This window comes from Onychostruthus taczanowskii, unplaced genomic scaffold, assembly GCF_017590055.1.
Source record: "Onychostruthus taczanowskii isolate IOZ18803 unplaced genomic scaffold, ASM1759005v1 scaffold54, whole genome shotgun sequence".
NCBI classification, from domain to species: domain Eukaryota; kingdom Metazoa; phylum Chordata; class Aves; order Passeriformes; family Passeridae; genus Onychostruthus; species Onychostruthus taczanowskii.
In genome coordinates, this window is record NW_024503013.1 from 5731752 (window position 1) to 5753774 (window position 22023).

The window sequence follows — 22023 nt, forward strand, 5'->3', positions numbered from 1 at the left end:
GACATGCAAGCCTGGAGCATGCCTGGAGCAAGTTACTGTGCCAACAAAGGAAGTTGCTTTTCAAACTGAATGGTGAAATACCAGTTTGCTGCAATTTACCTCCCTGGTAAATGTTCTGCAGCATTTTAGTTTTAGCATGGGAGGCTGGGCTTTTTTTGAAGTTTCTTTCTTAGCCAGATATTAACTAACCTGAGTATTAAGTGGCTGAGTCCATTCCAGGGTAGAAGACTGCTTTGGCTACTGCAATCCACTGAATATTTCATACACTTCACCTGCACAGTTCTCCTCAGCCAGGAAACTGCTAATATTGACATACTAGGATGCTGATAATGAACTGTCAAAAATGTCATTAATCCTAAAGAAAATAACTATTCTTATCTATGGTAGACATGTTTGGTCCTGTTTTAAGTGTTCAGTTTCCAAGTAAGGCATGTCATTTAAAAATCAGAACCTGTCACTTTATATCTTTCTGAAACAATCATAAAACATATACAGCAGCTTTTTAAACCATGTGCCAAAATTTTGCCACATATGTTGTGACCACCTTGAAGTTGTAAAACTGCATGCATATGGAGGATATATTACAGAAAGTTGCACAGAACAGGTGAACATTGTCTAAAAAGAGAATAAGCTATTTCTTGGGAAAGAAAGTATATCAAGACAATATTTAACATAATAATAAAACATCAGTTCCAGTCCAGACCATGATTTTTCGTGTTTACTACCCAAATTCACCTATAACATTTAGTATAGTTTGTGACAAGACAGCAGTTTTAGTGTCCAGTCCTAGTCCTTCAAAGGAGGGTCCCCTTCCTCTCTGCCTTCCCTCCAGATGTAAAGTTGTGCCAGCATGCTGGGATTTTATTTTCATGTCTGGTTCCTTGTTATCTTTACCTTTTTTTTGTCAATTGCATTTTCACCTGGCACAGAATTAGTTGTTATACAGTTAAAACTCAGTGAATGTATTAAATGGGTTTTGGAATTAAATGCTCTCAAATTTTAATTATATCAGATTTCAAATATTGAACCAGCTTCTTCTCCGGTGAGTAGTTCCAGCTAAAGTCAATACGAATATTTTATGAGTTATGCAACAGGATTTGTCCTGCCTTTTATAAGTAATCCTAACACCCACGCACAGAATATTTCTCTAGTTCTTATTCTGTGAAAATGCAAGTTAGAATGTGGACTGTGTAGTGACTTATCTGTTATGCTGAAAAAGAATGATAGAAAGGAAAATGCAAAGTAAATTATTTCAATTATTTGCTCCTAAGCATATTTCAAAAGAAAAAATATAAATGAAAATAAGGATATATGTGTATCCAATATATGTCTAATTGCATATTTTTGATCATCCTACTTTTAAATGAATTATTGAATATCCATTTAGAAGCAAGTTGTTTTATTTTCAGACTTATAAGTATGAAAAATGCCTCTGAAATGTCTTGTACCCTGTAGCCATGATATTAAGAAAATCCTTTGCTGGGATTTTTCCTCTCCTGAGAAGCTGAGGAGCCTCAGGAGAGAAATGTAAACAATTACTATCTGCTGCTGTGGAATGCAACAGGTGCATCCATGATTGGTCCATGTGGATTGTTTTCCACTGATGACCAATCACAGCCACCTGTGCCAAGGCTGTGAGCAGTCACAAGATTTTTGTTATTCTGTTCTGTTCTTGTTGTAGCCTTCTGATCTCTCTGTTCTTTAGTATAGTCTTAATGTAACATTTTAATATAATATTTAACATAATAAATCAGCCTTCTGAAATGGAGTCAAGCCTCGTGTCTCCACACATGGAGAGGAATCATCAACAGTACCCAATTAAAAATAAAAGTAGGAATAAACAACTTGCCCTACCTCCGAGTCTATTTGGTTTCCAAAGTCATCTATTTTGAGTCCTTTTTGGCACGTGTACTTGGTACAGCACCTGGAACAATGAGACCTTTGAGCACAACATTACTTATGTAAATACAATTGTTCTTATCAAAATGCCTAAAATTTTATCCACATTCTCTACTACAGGCTGTATTGTACAGGCCTATATTTCAGATAGTTGTCTCAGGATCAGAATAACCTTTTTAATCATAAAAGTGCATTAACACCAGACTCTTTCACTGGAAAAGGACTTGTTCATTTAAACTACCATAGAGATGAAAGCTAAATGGTCAATATTAACATTCTCAGGAAGAGATAAAACCTTAAATAAATATCTGCTAAGTAATTACAACTCTTTTTTCATGCACAAATACCTTCTTAAATGAAGACATTAAGGGGTTTTTTAAAATCTTTATTTAGTGATATACAAGTCAAGATGACATCATCAGTAGAATGCTAAATGTATGGTGAAACTTGTATCTTGTATTCTTCCACGAATAGATGCTTTATGTTTTTTTTCTTCATTATATTAAAGAGAAATCTGTCCTTTGTGTCTGTCATGAACAACCCCACGGAACACAACATGATGCTTCAGAGTAGCTCCAGGCCATGGAAGCAGCCTGACTCCAGGATGAGGATCCTTGGAGGGGACATGGGGAACAGCACCATGCAGGACGACTTTGCAATGTACACAGTCCTCCCAACTGCAGCAAGGTTGTTTGGTGTAAATGTCCTGCAGTGTGTCAATATTGAGATTTTTGTCCCCCTATCATCTCCAGTGCTAACAGCTCAGCAGGGAAGCGCCTGCTGCTGTTGCTTGTATCTGTGCAAATTGTCTCTTATGAAACCATCTCATAAGGGACATAGGCAAATGTCCAGTTTCTGTAATGGTGATGTTTGTTTATTTGCAATTAATTAGCCTGAGATTTGGCTCAGTGATTTGGAACCTGAGTTAGCAGGTAACTTTAGCAGGAGGAATGAGGTCACCCTGTCTTTTGTACTTTGGGACATTGTACCACGTACATCCCAGCCTGGAGTCACGGCACAAAGCTGCCATGTGAGAGCGCCTTGCAGCTGCCACTGGGCATAATTCAATATCACAAGCAAAACACAACGTGCTTAAGGAATTCTCTGCAATTTTACAGCTGTAGCCTGGTCTCTTGGTGACACTTTAGTATCCCCAGCAAGGGGGCCAGGGGTGATACCCACTTCCTTCCACTCTGATTCGAGAGAAAATGCCCTCAAGGAATAATTATGGCCCACTGCTCTTTTTGGAATAATGCTTCAGGGCTCAGGTTGAAAAGGTTGGATGTCACTGCTTTAGGCAAATTGGAAAATTCAAATCTATATTGTATCTCTTTAGGAAAATAAGACAGTTGAGGTAATTTATAACATTTAAGATCCTGTACTGTGAAATAATATCTTGTCAATCACATTGAAAAGGGCAATGGAAGCACAAGCCAAAATACACAAAGAACTATGAGTGGACAGGTTTTTCTACAGTGGTTTTTGAGCAATAAGCATAGATAGTGTTGTTCCTGGCATCAGTGTGTAAAGAAAATTAAATAATACTGGCTTTTTAAATGGATTATCATCTGCTGTAGATTTTTAGAAAAAGATTTTAATTTCCAAGTACAGACGTGGAGACCTCAAAAAAATGGTCAAAGTGGGATTTTTCTGTTTTCACACTAGTACTACTGAAATTTGACCTTATTTACTGGGTTTTTTTCAACTTAAAGTCTAAAATGCCAAATACATGATGTAGGACTTTAAAAGTATCTTATATCCACTGAGGAGTTCCTGCGTTCTCACTTTTCTCATTCCTCTCAGATATAGAAGGTCCCTCTGTAATGTCTTATTTTTCACCTCCTTAAGTTTTTGCAGCCAATTCCCACATCCTCTGCATCTTTTTCAGATATTCTTGTATAAACTAATTAGCCACTAAAGACAAGACTGCATTAAATATTTCCCACCTTTCTGATAAATATTGTTTGTACCATGCTGCAGTCACTTTCTTGACTTTTTCTGCCTTGGTGAAAAACATTGTTTTCATTCTGTGGGTTTGCTGGAGAGGTTTAGACTAAACCACCCAGGATGTCCTCAGTCCTAATGATCATGACACAGTGTACTCAAGGGCATTGAGTGACACTTGCAGAATTCCATGCTTTCTTCAGCAGGAATACCGAGTGGGTATCTTGCTGTCACTGTTCTCTTGAGTAACAGTTACGCAGATACCAAATTGTGCCTATTGGTTCTATTCATGGAGATGCCCTAAATGGAAATATTTAAGCAACATCCATTTTTATTAGAGATGTTTTCAGTCTTTTGAAACCTTAGTAATTTTTTCTCCTGGCAAGTCCAAGGCAGAAATGCTCACTTCTGCTCATTAAGACTTGGTATTACACCAGAGTGTGCTTTTCTGCGAATAAACAGCTGCTCAGGGGGAGGAAAATATCCAGCTCTAAAATGAACAAAGTTCTTAAGATCATTTGCTTTCAAAATGGTCAATGCAAGTGCCATTGTATAATGAAACGTCACAGGCACTTAACTTTTATGGAGCAGTTATTGACTGGTCACTGTGTTCATTTTCAGACATTAATGCCAAGGTCAGTTAAAACTAACCAAAGTCCAGATCAACATATATTTCATACTAGAAACTTGCCAGGATTTTATTCACAATTTTATTCCCTGTTCTGTTTTCAGACAGGCCAGTCACAGCTTTCAATGTCTGTATTCTTTTACCTGTTAACTTTTCATTGTACCTTGCCCATTTCCATGTTTCCCACTAAATGTCACTTCCTACAGCTGAAATTGAATTTGAATTGTTAAATATATTCATTCTACCAGAGCTCTGAACATGAGTTTATGATTACTTCTTGGCATATAGCTTACTTTAGTGGGATGTAATAAATTAGTTTAATCATATGGTGAGTACTTAGTTAATTTTGTGTTTGTTCCTGCTAGGAACTGAAATTGTCTCTGTAATTGTATGCAAATCCCTTCACCAGAATAATCAAATGAAACCTATGTGTAGCTGACCGTCCTCCAAAAGAGAAGCATAAAAGTCACCTAACTTTTAATTCCACTTAAATGAAATGTTGTATCTTTTTATGTGAAATGTAGATACAAAATAGAAGAACAAAATTTAAAGCATGTCGGTAGCAGGTACTGTGATAATATTGCTGGTTGCTTTTAGTCCTGCTCTTTACATATACATAAAATTATGTTAATAGGGTTCAGTGTTCTCATTGAACCTGAGAAATTGGGATTTTTCATTATAAACATGGAGGAGTGTTGTCTCCTCCGAAGAGTACATGAGACATATGATGGAGGGTTTTATGGGTTGCCTTCAAGAAGGTGCCTGTTTCCTCCTGCTGTGTGACAAAGGATACTGGATGAACTAGCTCAGAATTATCAAAATTCAAATTAGTCAAAATTTCAGTTGAGGTAAATTCTCCTGTACTCTAAGGCATGTTTTATATATTGGCCTCAAATCATCTTGATTTGCTTCTTTGACCTCTGTCAAATATTTTATCATTAATTTTTTAAATGTGGACACCAAAAGGAGATTCAGCTGTGTAGGAGTAGTCCAGTGTTCTCTGTGAAGATCATATCATTATCTTCCCTGTTCCCCTGTATAAGTATCTAGATGTTACATTAGCTGTCATACACCATTGCTGGAAAAGATCAGTTCTGTATATCAATGACTGTGTTAGCAGTGTTTGTGAAGTCACTCAAATAAGGCAAGGTTACTAAGTGCCTTTTGCCATGCCTGTTCTTTTCAGAGGAGTACTGAAAAGAGTTAGAAGAGAGGAGGAAGCTAAAGCAATCAACAGCCTCTGCTCATTTCCCTTCTTTGAAATTTTTGTTATTTCTTTGCATGCTAGTTTGCACAGATTCATATAAAGCAGTTACAGATACGCATATATACAGATGTATTTACTTGTTATGTACATATATATGTACACTTGTCATGTCTTGGAATATTTAAAAGAACTTACTAAAATGTTTTCTCACTTTTTTTATTTTCTTTTCTTTTTTTTTTTTTCTTTTTTAAATGTAGGATTTGAGGGTTTTTTTAAGAAACTCAGATTCTGAGCCCTTTTCAGGGTTTAGTTGAGAGTGATATTTGCAGTCCCTAAGATGAAGTGCCTGGCAGGTGCATTATTCAACATCATAGAACCATAGAATCATTTAGGTTGGAAAAAGTTAAGATCAAGTCCAAACATTAACCCAGCACATCTGTGCTCACCCCTAAACCATGTACCTCACTGCCACTCTCCAGATCTTTTAAATGCCTTCAAGGACAGTGACTCAACTCCTTCCCTGGGCAGCCTGTACAAGGGCTTGACAATGCTTTTCATAAAGGAATGTTTCCTGATATCCAATATAAACCCCCTCCAGTGCAACTTGAGGCCATTATCTCTTGTCCCTGTCACTTGCTGCCTGGGAGAAGAGCCTGACCCCCCCTGGCTGCACCCTCCTGTCAGGCAGCTGCAGAGAGTGATGAGGTCCCCCTGAGCCTCCTTTTCTCCAGGCTGAACACCCCCAGCTCCCTCAGCTGCTCCTCACAGCACTTGTGCTCCAGACCCTTCCCCAGCTCCGTTGCCCTTCCCTGGACACGCTCCAGCCCCTCAATGTCTTTCTTGCAGTGAGGGGCCCAAAACTGAATTTGAAGCCACGTAAGGGGAATGATCATTGTCATTACACCAATAAAATCATTACACCATTGTCATTACATCAATAAAAGCCACTATATTAAATCCTCAAATGTTTCACAAGTTCCTGCTCCCATTCAGAAAGAAGGAGTCTCATCTTAATGCTGATCTACATAAGAAAAGCACTGAATTAATTTTAGGAGCTGGAAGAAAACCATATATCTTTAGCATTATCTCCAAATTGTTTTTTGTTGAGGGAGCAATTAACTTCTAATAAATTTGTGGTCCATGTGTCAGTTTAAAAGATATAGTAAGACTTATTTCAAACTCACTTCAGACCAGTGGTAACCATAATCGTAGCATTCAGATTTTAAGTCCTGGTTTTCCAGGGCTTATTACATTTTTTCTGAAAAAGGTAAATACTTCAAAATGTAGTTTTCAAAAACATCTTAAATGAAATTTAGAATCAGAAATAATTTGCCTGGGATCTACAAATAGAACTTATGGAAGGAGTAAGGTCCTAAATATTATTTGCTGTGTGGCTACCAGTAAATGTGGACATGGCCATGGCCACAAATGCATAGAGATAAAGTTGTGACTTCCTTCAAAAGAATGCTTGTTAATGTGAATGCCTGTTGTTTCAGTCTGAAGACTGTTCTTTCTGTTTTCTCTCAGGCAGGTATTAGAAACTACACAGCCAATAGGCAGAGACTGTCAGGTATTTTATAGTAAAACACTGCTTTTCTAACAAATCCATATAGAAAGGAGGCAGAAGAGTTGACATCGAGACCTTCATTTAGTACCCACAGTCAGTTCTGTCCTAGGGCACAGGTGTTTTATTGATACAGATGCCTTATGGGGAAAAATAGTGCATGACACTATAAAGACAGCAGCACAATATATTAACCAGAATACATTAAGGTACTGCTCATTTGAAGATATACCAGCTCTTGAGAGTTTTACTTGCAGTGCTAATACCCTTTGACATGGCTCTTTAGGATGTTATTTACACAAACCTCTTGTATGTTTGTATACCGTCACAGGGCAAGGTAAATCCTCTCAAATTGAGACTAGAGAGGTAAATTGTTGGCAAGCTAGCAATTTCTGGAAAATAGCTATGCCTGAATGAAGTTACTGTGCAAGAAGGATAATTTATTATTATCAGTCTTACAAACTATAGGTTTTAGCAAAAGTAAGAATTTTGGCAAAAGTTAATACGGTAAATATTTGAACTTATTTTATTTTCTTCCAAAGTGGATTCATTTTTTTCCTCTTTTCTGCCCCTTCATTAAAAATACTGATACACATTAGCCCTAATGATTGTCCCAAGATGACATATCAGATAACTGGTTATTTATAGAGACTGCATATATGGTCTGACAGAGGATAAGCATAACACATGCTTCTTTTTTTTCCCCTCTCTTTTGTTCCACTAATAGTTTGTAAGTTTTCATAACACTGTGATTACATGCAGTTTCTAATTTAGCATTTAAAGTTCTGTAGTAAAAATTTGCAAAAATTTGCTAAGTGTCTCCTTGCTGCTTATAAACTACAGAGGAGCCAATGACCTCTCACCTGAGCCAGTTGTAGCTGAGGCCTATGGCGTAACTAAAAATAGACAAATACAAGCAAATAACATATAAAATACTAACAAGTACAACAACTTGGTTTTGGCATTTATCTACAAGTGCCTTTGGATGTTTTCATCTTCATGCATTTTTGTTATAAGAAAGATTATGGGCCTGCAACATTATTTTGAAGGCATTTAGTGAAATAGGAAGGGTAATGGTATCTGAGAACTGTGAAAGCCCAAACAAAACTATAAGATTGGCTTTAAAACCAGGGCTTTTCTTCAGTCTCTCTCAAGTTCCTAGTTATCTCTATCACTTGGCACTTTGCTGAGACACCTTTACAGGGCTTTTCATATGAAGGCTGCAGACTCTGAAATGCAAAGAAGGGGAAAATCTTGCTGCTGAGTGGGTGTAGCATTAATGGGACCTGACATAGCTTGAATCTTTGATCATGAACTCCCATTGTGATGTAAGCCAAACCACCTCCCATATGCTCCCTGAAAGCACATTTCTTAGGCTATGTTGTTCCACTTAGAATTTTTTTTTTTTTAAAAAGAAGTAATGGTTGTAATATATTGACAGCATTTTCTTGTAGCTTTGTGTTGTCCTCAGGAAAGAAGGATTATTAAATACTGCAGAAGAAGCTGCACCCATCTCAAAAGGATTAAGGGAGAGAATGGCAGAAAGTCTGACCATACACTATTGCAGGATCTTGTTTTGAAGGTGTCTCTCAAACACCAAGAAAATATTCAAGGTCATAGTTGTCAGGGAGGCAAGAAGCATGATCTCAAAGGGAGTGCCCTTTATCACCAAATATTCCGAAGTATTTGAAATAAAAATACAATAGAAGAGGTGGCTAAATTGGATCTGTTATTTCCTCAGTTTTGGTTCAGAGCTATGAATAATAAAATTGTCCTCTTCGCTGATGGCATAGGTGGTATTCACAATCTACATAATAGCCAATCTCTTTGAAAGTAGACAGAAATTAGAAAGCTAACTAAGCCCAAACATGGATTTCTCAAAAACAGATTATGTGAGATAAAGCAATTTTAATTCTATTACAAAACAATTTTGTTTTCTAGACATTGGAAAAAAAAAATTGTGTATCTTGTTCTAAGGCAAGTTTATACATTTCCATGAAATTTTGCTAGATCACTGCATTGGGTTTGCATGGCAGGGATTTGGTAGGGGGGGGTCTACTGGGGTGGCTTCTGTGAGAAGCTGCCAGAAGTTTGCCCCATGTCTGATGGAGCCAAAGCCAGCTGGCTCCAAGATGAACCTGCCACAGGCCAAAGTCAAGCCCATCCCAATAGTGATAGCATCTCTAGGATATTGTGTTTAAGAAGGGGGGAAAGCTATGAAACAGAGATAGAAGTGAGAATATGAGAGAGAAAGAGCTCTGCAGAAACCAGTGTCAGTGCAAAAGAAGGGGTAGGATGCTCTCCAGGCCCCAGAGCTGAGGTTCCCCTGCAGCCCGTGGTCCACACCATGGTGAGGAAGCTGTGCCCCTGCAGCCCATGGAGGTCCACAGTGGAGCAGATTATAGAATTATAGATGGTTTGGGTTGGAATAGACCTTAAATGTCACCTAGTCAAACACCCCTGCCACAGACAGGGCACCTTCCACTAGACCAGGTTGCTCAGATCCCTGTCCAGCCTGGCCTTGAACACTGCCAGGGATGGTGCATCCACAGCTGCTCTGGGCAAGAGTGACCTCCAACAGCCATGTGCATAGCTGAAGAAAGAGGAGGTAGAGGGAAGGTGTTAAGAGATTTTTTTCCCCACACTATTCTATTCTGATTTGATTGGCAATAAATTAATTTTCCCAAGTTGAGACTGTTTTACCCACAACAGTAGTTGCTGACTAATGTCTCCCTTTCTTTGTCTTGACCCCACGTTTTCCCTCATCCCATGCAGTTGAGGAGTGAGAGTGATCGAAGGTTTGGTGAGCACCCAGCATCCAGCCAAGGTCAACCCATGGCAATGAGCTAAAGAATTATTTTCTTGATAAAATTTCTAGAAGACCTATCAAACCCTGATCACACTCAAACTCAGAAAGTATATGAGATTCACTGTCAAATAAAGAGGTATTAAGTATTGATCCATTCTGGTTGCAGGGGTTTTTTTCCAGTGTCTTTGTTAATGATTTGTATGAAGAAATACAAAATGCATTTTTTAAACTTGCAGAGGATAAAAATTTAAGAGGACTGTTTGTACTCTGGAATACATTTTTTAAATACATCACATTTTCTTCAATGTACTTCAGGAAGAACTTGGATCAATTGCAACATATCCAGAGGAAAGCAAGGAAAATTGTCAGAATTGAGGCTAAAATATTTTCCACAAGGAAAAACCAAGAGAATCATGTTTCAGAAACAGAAGTGCAGATAAAAAAGAAATGTAACAACAGTCTTCAGTTACATAAAGGATTGCTTTAAGGAAGAAGGGAACAAACTGTTCTCCAGGCCTACTAGAGATAGGACAAGAATGAGTGGCTTCAAATTATGCCAGGGGAGACTTAGGTTAGATTTTAGAAAACATCTCCTAATGATAAGGATAATTAAGCAATATAAAATAAATAATAAAAATATATATTACCTAGGATGTGACTGAATCCTCTTTAGAGATTTTTAAGGACAAAGATCTCTGTCTACAATTTTTTAAATCTGCTTTATATGTCTTGGGGGATGGAGGGTTAGAGAGGAATAGATTCAAATATTTCTTGAGTTCTTTAAGTTCTGGAAGTTCTATGCTGACCAAAATTTGAAACAAAACTGTATGTTAATGAAAAAGTGATAAACACAACAAGGAAAAATTAAATATACATGAGTTTGAGTGCTTGTAGTTATTGGTGGAATGTACAGTCATGCATCACTCATATTGGAAATTTCTTGTATGGTTTTCATCACTGTATTTTCTGGATTCATCCTGACAAGATTTGGCCGGATAAAATAAATGGCAGTTATTTTCACTAAGCCTCATGTCCAAACTCCTTCAGTATTCATTGAAGAAAAAGCACCTTTGAGTTAGATATCTAAGATGAAAAAAATGGGGTTTTTTATGGGTCACATGTCTCTCCTTTGAAAGCTTGGATGATTAACTTAGACAACTACTCTAAACAGCTAGAATCAAGCAACATGAATCCAGTCCTGAATTTTAAATATATTGGCTTATCCTTAGCAAATGATTTATTGGTCATTCTTCACTTCTGCTATGTGTTGGATTTATAAAAAACTCACCTTAATATTAATTCCTGTAGTTGGAAGTAGCTTTCATAAAGTAGCTCCACCAATGTATGGGGCTTTTGGAATCATAGTAAATCTTGGGAATGAGATTTATTCCTATTTGAAAATTAAATGGCCCTGAAAGAGAAGCAAATGAATTAGCATTTCAGTAACGTGCACCATACGAGCCCATATAAGCCCATCTTTGGAAAAGACCCATGTTTGTCAGGGATGTTTTCTATGCCTGGGGTCATAACAAGCATATTGCATATGCTGTTTCCAAGTTTACTAACCTGTTAACTTACTAATTCAGTACTGTTAGTCTGCTAACCATAGTAAAATACAGTCATAATATGTAAATATTGCATCCTCTTCATTGTAGAAAATTAGTAATAGGTTACTGGACAAAAGCTCCAAAATAAGAATTATTGCTGGGGGTGCTACTATTTGGAGCCACTTCACTGTCTGTGTCCTGGCAAGCCCATCAGGAATGATTGCTTGTGTTTAGAGGGTTGGGGAGATGGTTTCCCAGAATGAAAAGGCTGCTGGAAGATGAAAGTTATTGAAATTTATTATAGCACTGTAATTGATCACTGAACTATTTTCTGGTGAAAGCAAGCAAGCAAGAAAAAAAATAAAAATAAACAAAAAAGGAGAAAAAAAGCAAAGATCTGCATTCCAGCAGAAAAAATAAGTCAAGATGGTAATCCTATAACTCTTCAGTTTATTCTGAACATGCTGAAGAGATATAGATATCAAATTTTACTTTTTATTTAAAATTGAAATAAATTAAATCAAATCATATCCTGCTGAAATGAAATTGATTAGAGGAAAGCCTAGCTGAAGACAAATTAAAAAATCTGACAGGTAACTTAAATTTTAAAATCAAAAATATTTCTCATGATTTCACTTCTTGGGTGGAGGAAGGGTGTATAGGCTCCAATTACAGTGAGTAGGAGGAATACTGGACCACAAAATTGCCCATTTTACACACTTTGGCCTCCAGAAGATATCTGACTCTGAAGAAGTACTGATATCTCTACAGCACCAGGTGCACATATCCTATTATTTTTCTATGGTTGATCCATTTTTTGGTGAAAAAATGCCAGTGAATTGTGGAACGAGGGAAGAAGGCTTAAAAATCTGAGATTTTATTTGTAATATATTTAACTGAAGTATCAACCCCAATGCATGGATTTCCTGCAGTAGGCATCTCCAACTTCCATTTTACAGGAAACAAATGGAGTAATGTTTAATTTTCATGGGACGGGGGAGAGAGAAGGGGGGGTCGGCAGGGTCATGGGTTTTTTCCCCAGCATTATGACTGTGTGTTATCTTTTGGGGCAAAAAAAAAAAAAAAAAAGAAAATAGCAGTATGGTAGATCACCACAATTCTACCTGACCAGAGAACAGTAAAATGAGAGAAGGGATCAAGAAAACAAAATCTTTGCAGACTTGCCCTTTTGCTGTTTTTGTTCCAGTATATTGAGGTGGAATTGATATTACTAGTCCATAAGCAATTGTTAATAGTATCTACATTTAAGCAATGACCTATAAAAATCAGTTGGCAGACTTCTCATCACAGGTCATTTGAGGAAAATTCCCCAGAATACAGTCCCATAAATAGGTAAAAGAAGTCCTTCTTGCATATAATGTCCTTGCATTTGGGAAGAACTTCAGTTGAGCTTTCAGGAAGTTCTCTTGGTGTTTTATTTATTTCATAGATTTGTTAATTGGGGAAAAAAAAAAAAAAAAAAAAAAAAAAAAAAAAAAAAAAAAAAAAAAAAAAAAAAAAAAGGTGAGCTCTGTAAAAGACCAGGAACTTCTTGAACTTCTTGATACACATTTCCAGGCTTCAAAGTTATGCTTGGGCACAACCATTTGTCTTTTATAATAAATGTCTTGTCTGCATTTCAAGGTTGAATTAGTTGATGAGGAAGGGTTGCTGTAAAAATGTGTGAGAGAACTTAGCTTACTTTTATATATTGGCATAGTCCTAAACATTTTGTTAAATAATAGTGTTTAGAAAAAACATGGATTGTGCAGCTCAGCTGATACGAGCTAGCTTAGGGATTTTTTTGTTTACTTGCATGCAACAAATAGTGTTTCAAAATAAATGGGAGGGAATGTATTCCAGAAAATGAATCATTCATCTGTCTGTAGCATAACTGAGGATAAACAGCAGGTAAAGAGAAAATAAATACCTTTCAGATGACAGCTATAATATTCATGTCTGATGTCTTTACTTGTGCAAACATCTTTCTAAAGATTAGGAATTTTGCTTGAATAGAAATGCAGAATTCAGTTTCTGAGAATTATCCTAGGTTAGTTTCAGGGCTTTTTGCCTTATAAAATTTTTGCAGAAATCAATTTTATTTCCTTGTCAGCTGTAGCCAATTATTTTGGACAAATAAGCATTCTCTGCAGCATGTCTAATTTTTATCCAACTGAGCCTGTGAATGCCTTTATTCATTCTGTGTGAACTTCATCCTTTGTTATATTAAAGATTGTTCCTGCACATTGAATAGATGACCATGCCACTGATGACTGGCACAGGGATTCTGCACTCTTCTGATGGAGAATATTGCATGATTATCTCCTTAGTGCTGTTTAGCTGTGCTGTGCCTACATGTGAAAACCCTCATCTAAGTGCAAGCTACTGACAAGAAGCACTAGAAGCTTCAAATACCTAAATGAAGGCAGTTGCTAATGAAATGTGGCAAGTGATACCTTGATCCAAGATAGAAGAAAAGGTTTTCTATGTGTTTTTGTGATATTTGTCATGCTTTGTGCTGGAATAAATTACCAGTTTGGTCCAAACGCATCTTAGTGAAGTTGTCCAAATGAAATAAGAAAGGAAGGAGTGAATGTCAATTGCTGTTTCACACAACATTCATTCTGACTCAAAGAAAATGTTAATTAGTGTCAGGAAGCTGAATTAAGTAAATGTTGACTGCCTTGGTAGCACAGATCAAGTCAAAGTTACAGTGTTAAGTGAAGCAGGAACCCCTGTAACATTGGAGTGGCTTTAATACATGTCTATATATGGAAATGAATAGGAAATGAAGCAAGAAATACAATGCTTGAGAAAGAATCTCGTCATGATTTGCAGAGATAATTACAGGCAAAAAGGAGATTGAATATAGCAACAGGAAAAGCAGAATAATTATGCAGCAATTAACAGGAAAGCTGATGATTCCTTGCAAAAAATAACAGTCATTGGGTTAAAAATATATGCTGAGTACAGAAATGTTTTAATACTTGATACATTGAGTATTTGAATTCATTTCCTGCAATAAAATACTGTTTCATAAAATAAATGTCTAGTTTGTATTAAAAAAATATGTTCTGAATTTTATGTATTTATTATAATTGTTAGTATTTTTATCTAAAATATGTCATCTGAACTGGAGGGGAAACCTAATAAATGTTCATTTTGGAGTGCTGATGCATAATGTCATAAAGATAAGAAAATTTATATTTTAAGTTAATATTTAAAAGACTGCAAATGTTATAGGAGCCAGTAGAAAAACAGCTACTCCTAGATTTGCAAAAAGATTAGTTTCTCATGTATCCAAAAAAGGCCACATTCTAATAACACTGTCGTCTAGTTTCATTTGACTGGAGGCAAACTCAGATTTCTGTTGTGTTGCAGGTCTTCTGCTAATTAGTTAGTTAGCAATCACACACTCAAAAATGCTCTTTCTGAAATGTAACTTACTAAGATTCCTCTTGAAATCTGTGGGGATATCTCATAGTTCTTCTACAGGAAACCTGCCATGCAGTGGCATCTTTAAGTGCATTAAAATGACACCTGGGGGTCACTGCACTCAGGCATGGGACACTCCTGTTGAAGAGAGAAAGAGGCTGCCACTGGGTAACCACATCACTAAGGAAAATTTTTAAGAGGTGAAATCTTTCATTTAAAGCTAGTGGGGAAAATTCTGCCAGCTAATGAGTTAAAAGCCACAATCCTGTTGTGTCTCTAGACAGGAAGGCTTTCTCTGAATTGTGTCTCTTTTATGAACGTGTTGTTGAGAAACATGTTCTATCTGTCCTTCTGTTCTTTTTGTCTTTTTTAAACATCAGCTCTGGGTGTGAGGTGTGCATTCTTCATTACTTCAAACAAATTCCCCACTTATTCTGGATCAAAAATAGAAAAACACATGCTTCCTGATTCAGGGGTTGGTTGAGCAAGTCAAGACAAGGTTTGCAAGCTGTTCTAAGTCATGCCATAAGCTCCCCTGCTGCCTCTGTACTGCACATCCCCAGTGGGAAAAGAAAGAAAGAAAAGAAAAAAAAAAAGAGCAGAAAGGAGGTGAAGGGCTGGTGGTCCAGGGCAACCTGAGACTGCCCTGCAGGTTCAGGGGGAGACCTCTGACAGGACACTGCCTTTCCCATCTGTGAGCGGCCTCAAAGACAACACAGGGGGCATCAAATACTGGTGCTGATAAAGGGCAATAGTCCTGCCAGTAGTAACAGTTAGTGCTTCGCTGGTGCCCTTCATTCATTGACCTCTAATCTCTTTGCCTACATTGATCCAAACTGTATGGCTCTGAAATAGTTCAATATAATTTCTATTCATGCATCTGTACTAGCATATAATTTATATGTATAATTGAATTAAACAAAGAATTCTCACTAGGAAGCATTAGAAGCTGCTTGGATTAAGTGTTGCTATTAAAAAAAAGAAACCCAAACCAAAGCATTTGAATGCTTTTGTAGTATGCAAAATAATTCTGCTGAATGAGTAGGCTCAGATTTTTCCTTTCCTGTGTCCAGATACAGAAACTTTACAAAACTAGTCTGAGAAGCTGAATGCTTGATTGGAAGAGTTTTTGTGTATGAATCATATGAAGATTATCCATAATGCTCAGCATTCTGATCACTTCCAGCGATTGTAAATTTTGTTAATTGCTTACTGTATGCTGATCGTGACAAGCAGCATAGGGAGGATTCAAATATTCTCTTATTCCCTTCCCTGCAGGAGCATATGTTAAGAGACATAATATTGATTAAGGACAATTCCTATTCAAAAAACGCAACGATTGTGTTACTAGTGTATTGTATCCTTCTCTTTTAGGTTATTCAATACTTCAAGCAATTATGGAAAAAGCAGGACAAAATAGCTGGCAAGTCAGTGCCATCTGTGTGGAGAATTTTAACGATGCCAGCTACAGGCGGCTTTTAGAAGATCTGGACCGAAGGCAAGAAAAGAAATTTGTAATAGACTGTGAAATAGAGAGGCTTCAGAATCTCTTAGAACAGGTAACACCTGCTTTTAATGTTACTGTAAACACGTTATTGAAACTCCAGATGAGATTGCATTTTGTTTATTTTGTCAGTGGAAATGAAATTGATTCTTTTAATTTTTTAATTTTTTTACTTCATCGGCCTGTATTTGTATGTCCACTTGCCTGTTCTGCTCTCTTTTCATCTACAATACTTGTCTTAGCAGCTGGCATGTCAGGGCAGGGAGCCTCTCCTTTCCACCTCAGGACCATGGTGCGAAAGGTGCCAGCAGTCAGGGCAGCTGCACATTTGGTCCCACTTCCCAAAACATCCCTGCCTGATGCCTCCTGCATCAGGGTCAGAGGGCTGCTGGAACAACATGGTGTTGTTTAATTGCCAGTGTGTTCTTAGTCTATACCTTCATGGGGGTAAAGCTCTGCTTTGTTTGAGGGGGGGAAAAAAATCTATTTTAAATCCATTATTCTTTCTGTTTGTCAAATAGCATAGGCCGTGCATTTATAACTGTAAAAACATTTAAAATTATTGTTACAGATATTTAAACTGATAGTTTTATCACCTTAGCAGGGTATTTAGGAACATAAAGAGCAGTGACTAAAAGTGCTATTGAACTGGGAAGAGAGGTCAAGTTCTTCCATCAGTTATCCATGGAAACTACTGGGGGAAAGAAAATACTGGGTCAGACAGACTGGCTTCCACTGGGTATTATCTATACCAGTGTGCAGAGTGAATATCAAACCATGCTGCTCTGATGTGGCAAATCTATCTCTATATAGTGTTTATGTGTAAGCTGTTTCTTAAATAATGGAAAAAAATAAATGATGCTTTGAAAGAAAAATTTTCCCAAATGACAAGAAAATAAATTACAGTTAACTATCTGCATCTCTTATGATCCCACATATTACATTGCTGTGGTGCAAGTTCACTGTTCAGTGCCTCCTGCTGCTGCAGAAATTGCAGGGAATGAATGCCATCTGCTGGTGCTGGACCTTCTGCCACCACTCTGCTTCTCTTCATTAGTATGTTAGAGAATTTTGAAGATTTTGTTGCAAAACCATTCATGATACATTTGCCTCTGAAGTCACAGAAAAATGAAATGTCATTTTTCATACAGAAATTCATAAAATAGTACTCATAAATGCATAATATAGTACTCAGTGTCATATATACATCAATTTTGCTTTCTCTGGCAGAAGGTAAAGAGAGAAACTGAGAATTAATAGTGGCTGATATAACAAGAACTTTTTCTATGACTATGGACAAGAAAAAACAGACAATGCCGTATTGCTACAGATACTCACTTGGCCATTATATCTTCCTTTATTCTGAATGCCATTATGTTTTAATACCTACTTTCTACAGCTTGTAATGAAATCCTCCCCCATTTTAGCCTACATTGTAGTAAAACAGAACACCCATGTGAGGGTCTTCTAAATTACATTCAGAAAAACAATTTCTCCCTCACTTCCGTGTGTGCACATGATGCTACCTGATTTCTTTTACATGGCATGCAAATGTGATATAGAAAAAGTATGTTCTGTTACCACAAGTCTTGTAGTACACCCACCATCCTGCACAGGTGTTCCTACTGACTATCCACTCAGTTGCAAAGGAAAATGAAGTCACTGAATACATGTTTAGATCTTACTGATCTCATGTGTACATTTTATTTTCATCCAGGAGCTGCTACTTATTTTCCTTCTAGATCAGCAGCTGCATAGTCAGTTCATACAGGTCTGGATTTTGCATGCCTAAAATAGGTAGCTAATGCAAGCATGCTAAGAAATAAAAACGGAGTTTGTGGCCAGAACAGCCCGAATCAGACATGGTGAGTTTGTCTCACATCTCCACAGGACAAGCCTTAAAGCTAATTGAGTTTTTTCATTAACTGCACAGGGAGAGTTGAGGGTAGGAGTTAACACCTTACATTCAGCATACTTGTATCATTTTTAGGAAGTGATTTATCTGGCTACCGTCTAATTTTGGGTGAGTTAAATTTTACCTAAGAAATGAGCTTTTTTTGTACTTTTGCTTATGTTATTTGCTCCTAAGTGTAAAATCTTTGCCCTAAATCTATGCTACTGAAGTGAAAAGAAATTGGCTCGTGAATTACAGAATTTTTTCTTCTCTCAGTATATATCTCTTCTTCACCATCTATACATATCTCACATATACATATCTATATTTGCATGACCTAATTAAATTGGAAGTCGTGTATCATGTGAATTCCCTTCTTTCCCAATATGCCTGGAGATTCTCTCCATCCTTCAAAAGTACCATCACTGTAAAAGCAGGGATGGCATTACAGGCAGGCTAGAGAAAGTATGCAGAAGAGCTACAGCTTTACTCTCCCCTGTGAAGGTTCTGGTCTTCCTAGACAGACTGACCTACAAATGAGCCTGGAGTGCTGGGTTGGGATTCCAGTATGACCCTCAAAGACCACATGCTGCTTTGAGGATGGGTAGAAGCAGAAGCAGTCAGAAGCTGTCTCAGAAACAAAACACTTAGTTTTCAAAAAATAGGAATGAAGAAATTAGTAAAAAGAAATTAGCGCAATGTAGAAAATGCAAAATAACAGCTATTTTCAAATATCAGGCATTGACTTTTTCCCTTTGCTTGGGGGCTTTAATAACCTGTAGCAGGCAGGTAGGGTGGCTTCACAGCTTCACAGATGGACTAAAAGTTGGCGTGTTCTTCCCTGCATACACCAAGGAATTGATTAAGCTTCAGTGAGTCTAATTAACTCAACTTCTTTCCTGCCTAGTTCTCCTGTAATTGAGAGCCTAAGTTGTGACTATACTGTAATACTTTGCAATGTACAAGTAAATGTTCTGCAGAACATTTAGGAAAAGTAATTAAATCTCAGTAATGAGACCATAACTCAAAGTGCTTTGCCCTTAAATCTACTCTAATGAAGGGAGGGAAACTGGCTTGTGGGTTTCTTCTCAACTGTCTGCCCATGTACATGCACATTCACACTTCTCATGGCTGTGTATCTCAAGCAGTGAAGACTGGAGGCTTTTCCACTGGCTGTGTTGTAGAAGTGAGCTAATGTGCTCCTCCCCTGCCCGTGCCTGCTGCCCACTTATCTGACCTGGTGTTTTCTGCTCGCTGCCCTCTTCACCTGCCAGCAGAGAAAAACAGCACCTTGCCGTTTCCTCACTTCTTGTACAACTTTATTGTCACCATTTCCTATTTCCTTTTATCCCCTATATTTCTTAATTTATTAGTCTTTGTCATTTATTTTCTCCTCTCCATGTACATTGGTGTGTGTATGTAGAAACTACCCCCCACACTCTGTATCTGGGACCTGTCTCCACAGAAAAGTTCTCTTCTGGAACCCAGTGATGTATCTGAATTCCAGACTCCCCCTATGCACAGCCCAGGATGTGCAATTTTTTATCATGAGATCTTCCTTTTTGGTTTTATGTAGCTGTGATGTTTTGGCAGGGCCAAGTCTGTATTGCTTTTTATGGTGAAATACAGAGAAATAGGGTTTGATTTTCAGATTTCCATTCTAGAAAGGGACAGTAGGGCTGCCATTACATTAAATCCAGAAGATGGATTCAGTCTGCACTCAAGGGTTTGTGTCTGAGTTGCTTGGATTGCTCCCTCTTGTCTTCATTGCAGCAAAGGTTTCAGATCTTGCCTCTCAAGGATATTCTGAGACTGTGATGGTTTTCTTAATAAAGCTGTGCTCTCTTCTTTGGTCTTGTTCACCCACACAAGACTGACTTGGAGGTATTTGGGAATATTTTGCTTGGATTTGGTGTTAGTGCCCATTGGCATGGCTCAGCTCAAAGTCCTGTTTCAACACTGAAGCAAGACATCCATTTCTGCACACATCAAAGAGTTGTTGCCTGTATGATCCGTAAGAGAGACAGTGTCTTCAGCCTGAGTCAGCAGATCTCCACCTACACTTGATCATCTGCTGCAGCTTAAGCCTACCAAGATAATTTTAGATCCTTTTCATCTTTTATTCTCAGGATGGTGAAAGAACACCTTACCTTCTTAACAGCTTACAACAACCATAACCAGGAAGACCATTTTGTTACCTGGAAGTGAAACTCATCCTTTACACTTTTCTGGAAGACCTTGCCATTCTGCATCCTGGGCTCTGAGAGACACCACACCAACACCAAGACTATTGCCAGAAGTGTTTTGTTGACTTGTCCACTTTAAGTGAGGCACATGATTTGCCTTTGAGAAGGGGAAGCCAGCCTGCACCCATTTTACTGACCAGCGCAGTCCTGGTGTGTGGCTGGGGCTGGTGTGGTTCTAGGCATGGGCTGCTCCCTCCCCGTGGCCTCTCAGGGCAGCCTTGGCAGTGCTGCTGCTTTGGGGCGGACCCACAGTCTGTAGCACAAGGGGATTCAGTGCTTGACATGACCACTGCTGCTCTCCTACAGAAATAACCCCAAACCAGTGTTTCACTGCTGAGCAGGAACCTCCAGAGCAGTAAAATAAGATGTAAGCTAGGGGACAGGGGGTTTGGAACTCGGTCTTTAAGGTCCCTTCCAGCTCCAGCCATTCTAGGATTCTCTGATCTTACAAAGATCTATTCCATGTCAGCTTTCCGCACAGCTTTCGGAAAGTGTGTTTCCATTTTGGAGAAAGCACATCTGCACTTAATGGTTATAGAAAATTTCTTATGCTTAACACAATGTCTTCTAGAGCCTTGTAAGTAATGTCACTAAGTCTGATTCCCAGTTAATTTACCTAGTCCTTTGTTTCATCTGTTCATACACAGCCATAAAAAAAAAAAGTGCAGTAAGTTGTTAATTCAAAACATAAACCAGGATAGCCCTTTATTTGTGTGACTAGAAACAGAGGCAAAGGCCCATTTTCCTACAGGCATGAAATTAGAGGGTTTTTTTACCATTACCTTTGCAGATTACTGGGACAAGACAGAGAAATGGAGCTAAAACAAAGACACAGAGAGATAAAATGATATCTCCACAGTTTTATGTAACAGCTATAGCTTACATAGCAGAATGCATTTCTAGTGATTCATTTTCTGTCAAGGACCGTTGTGTCCTTGTTTACTGACATCCCTTTTTCCACAGCACTTTCAGCAGGTGGTCTTTTAAAAGCACAAAAATATTCTGTTTGAATGAAAGGATGAAAGTCAGTGAAAGGGATGGAAAATTCTTTGCTTCTGTGCCTCTTCTTTACAAGCAGTGTTTCTAAAATGCCCCCATGAATTTAATACAAACAACTTTCTGCTTAAGATGAAACGAATGCTTGAAGCCCATTGTAACATGATTTCCAGTTCCTTCCAGCTAATCCACTAACACTGGCAGCAAGCTGTAGAGCATCTGAGCAGTCCAGGCCAAAGGAGTCATTTGCCACATACAGCACTGCAAGAAACACACAACTGTTCATTGAGAGTCTTCCTTCTTTTCTTAGCCCTTCTCTTCATTTTATTTTTCTTCCTGCCTTTTAAAAA

General features: G+C 37.8%; 1 protein-coding gene across 4 annotated transcripts in view; it reads left to right on the forward strand.

Annotated features, from left to right (window-relative positions):
• GRIA4 (glutamate ionotropic receptor AMPA type subunit 4) overlaps positions 1-22023 on the forward strand; it is a 215799-nt gene that overhangs the window by 109828 nt on the left and 83948 nt on the right. For all 4 annotated transcript variants that reach the window (XM_041417023.1, XM_041417022.1, XM_041417024.1 and 1 more), the window contains exon 4: positions 16408-16592. In XM_041417023.1, coding sequence (XP_041272957.1) covers positions 16408-16592 — 185 coding nt within the window. The remainder of the gene's footprint in view (positions 1-16407; positions 16593-22023) is intronic.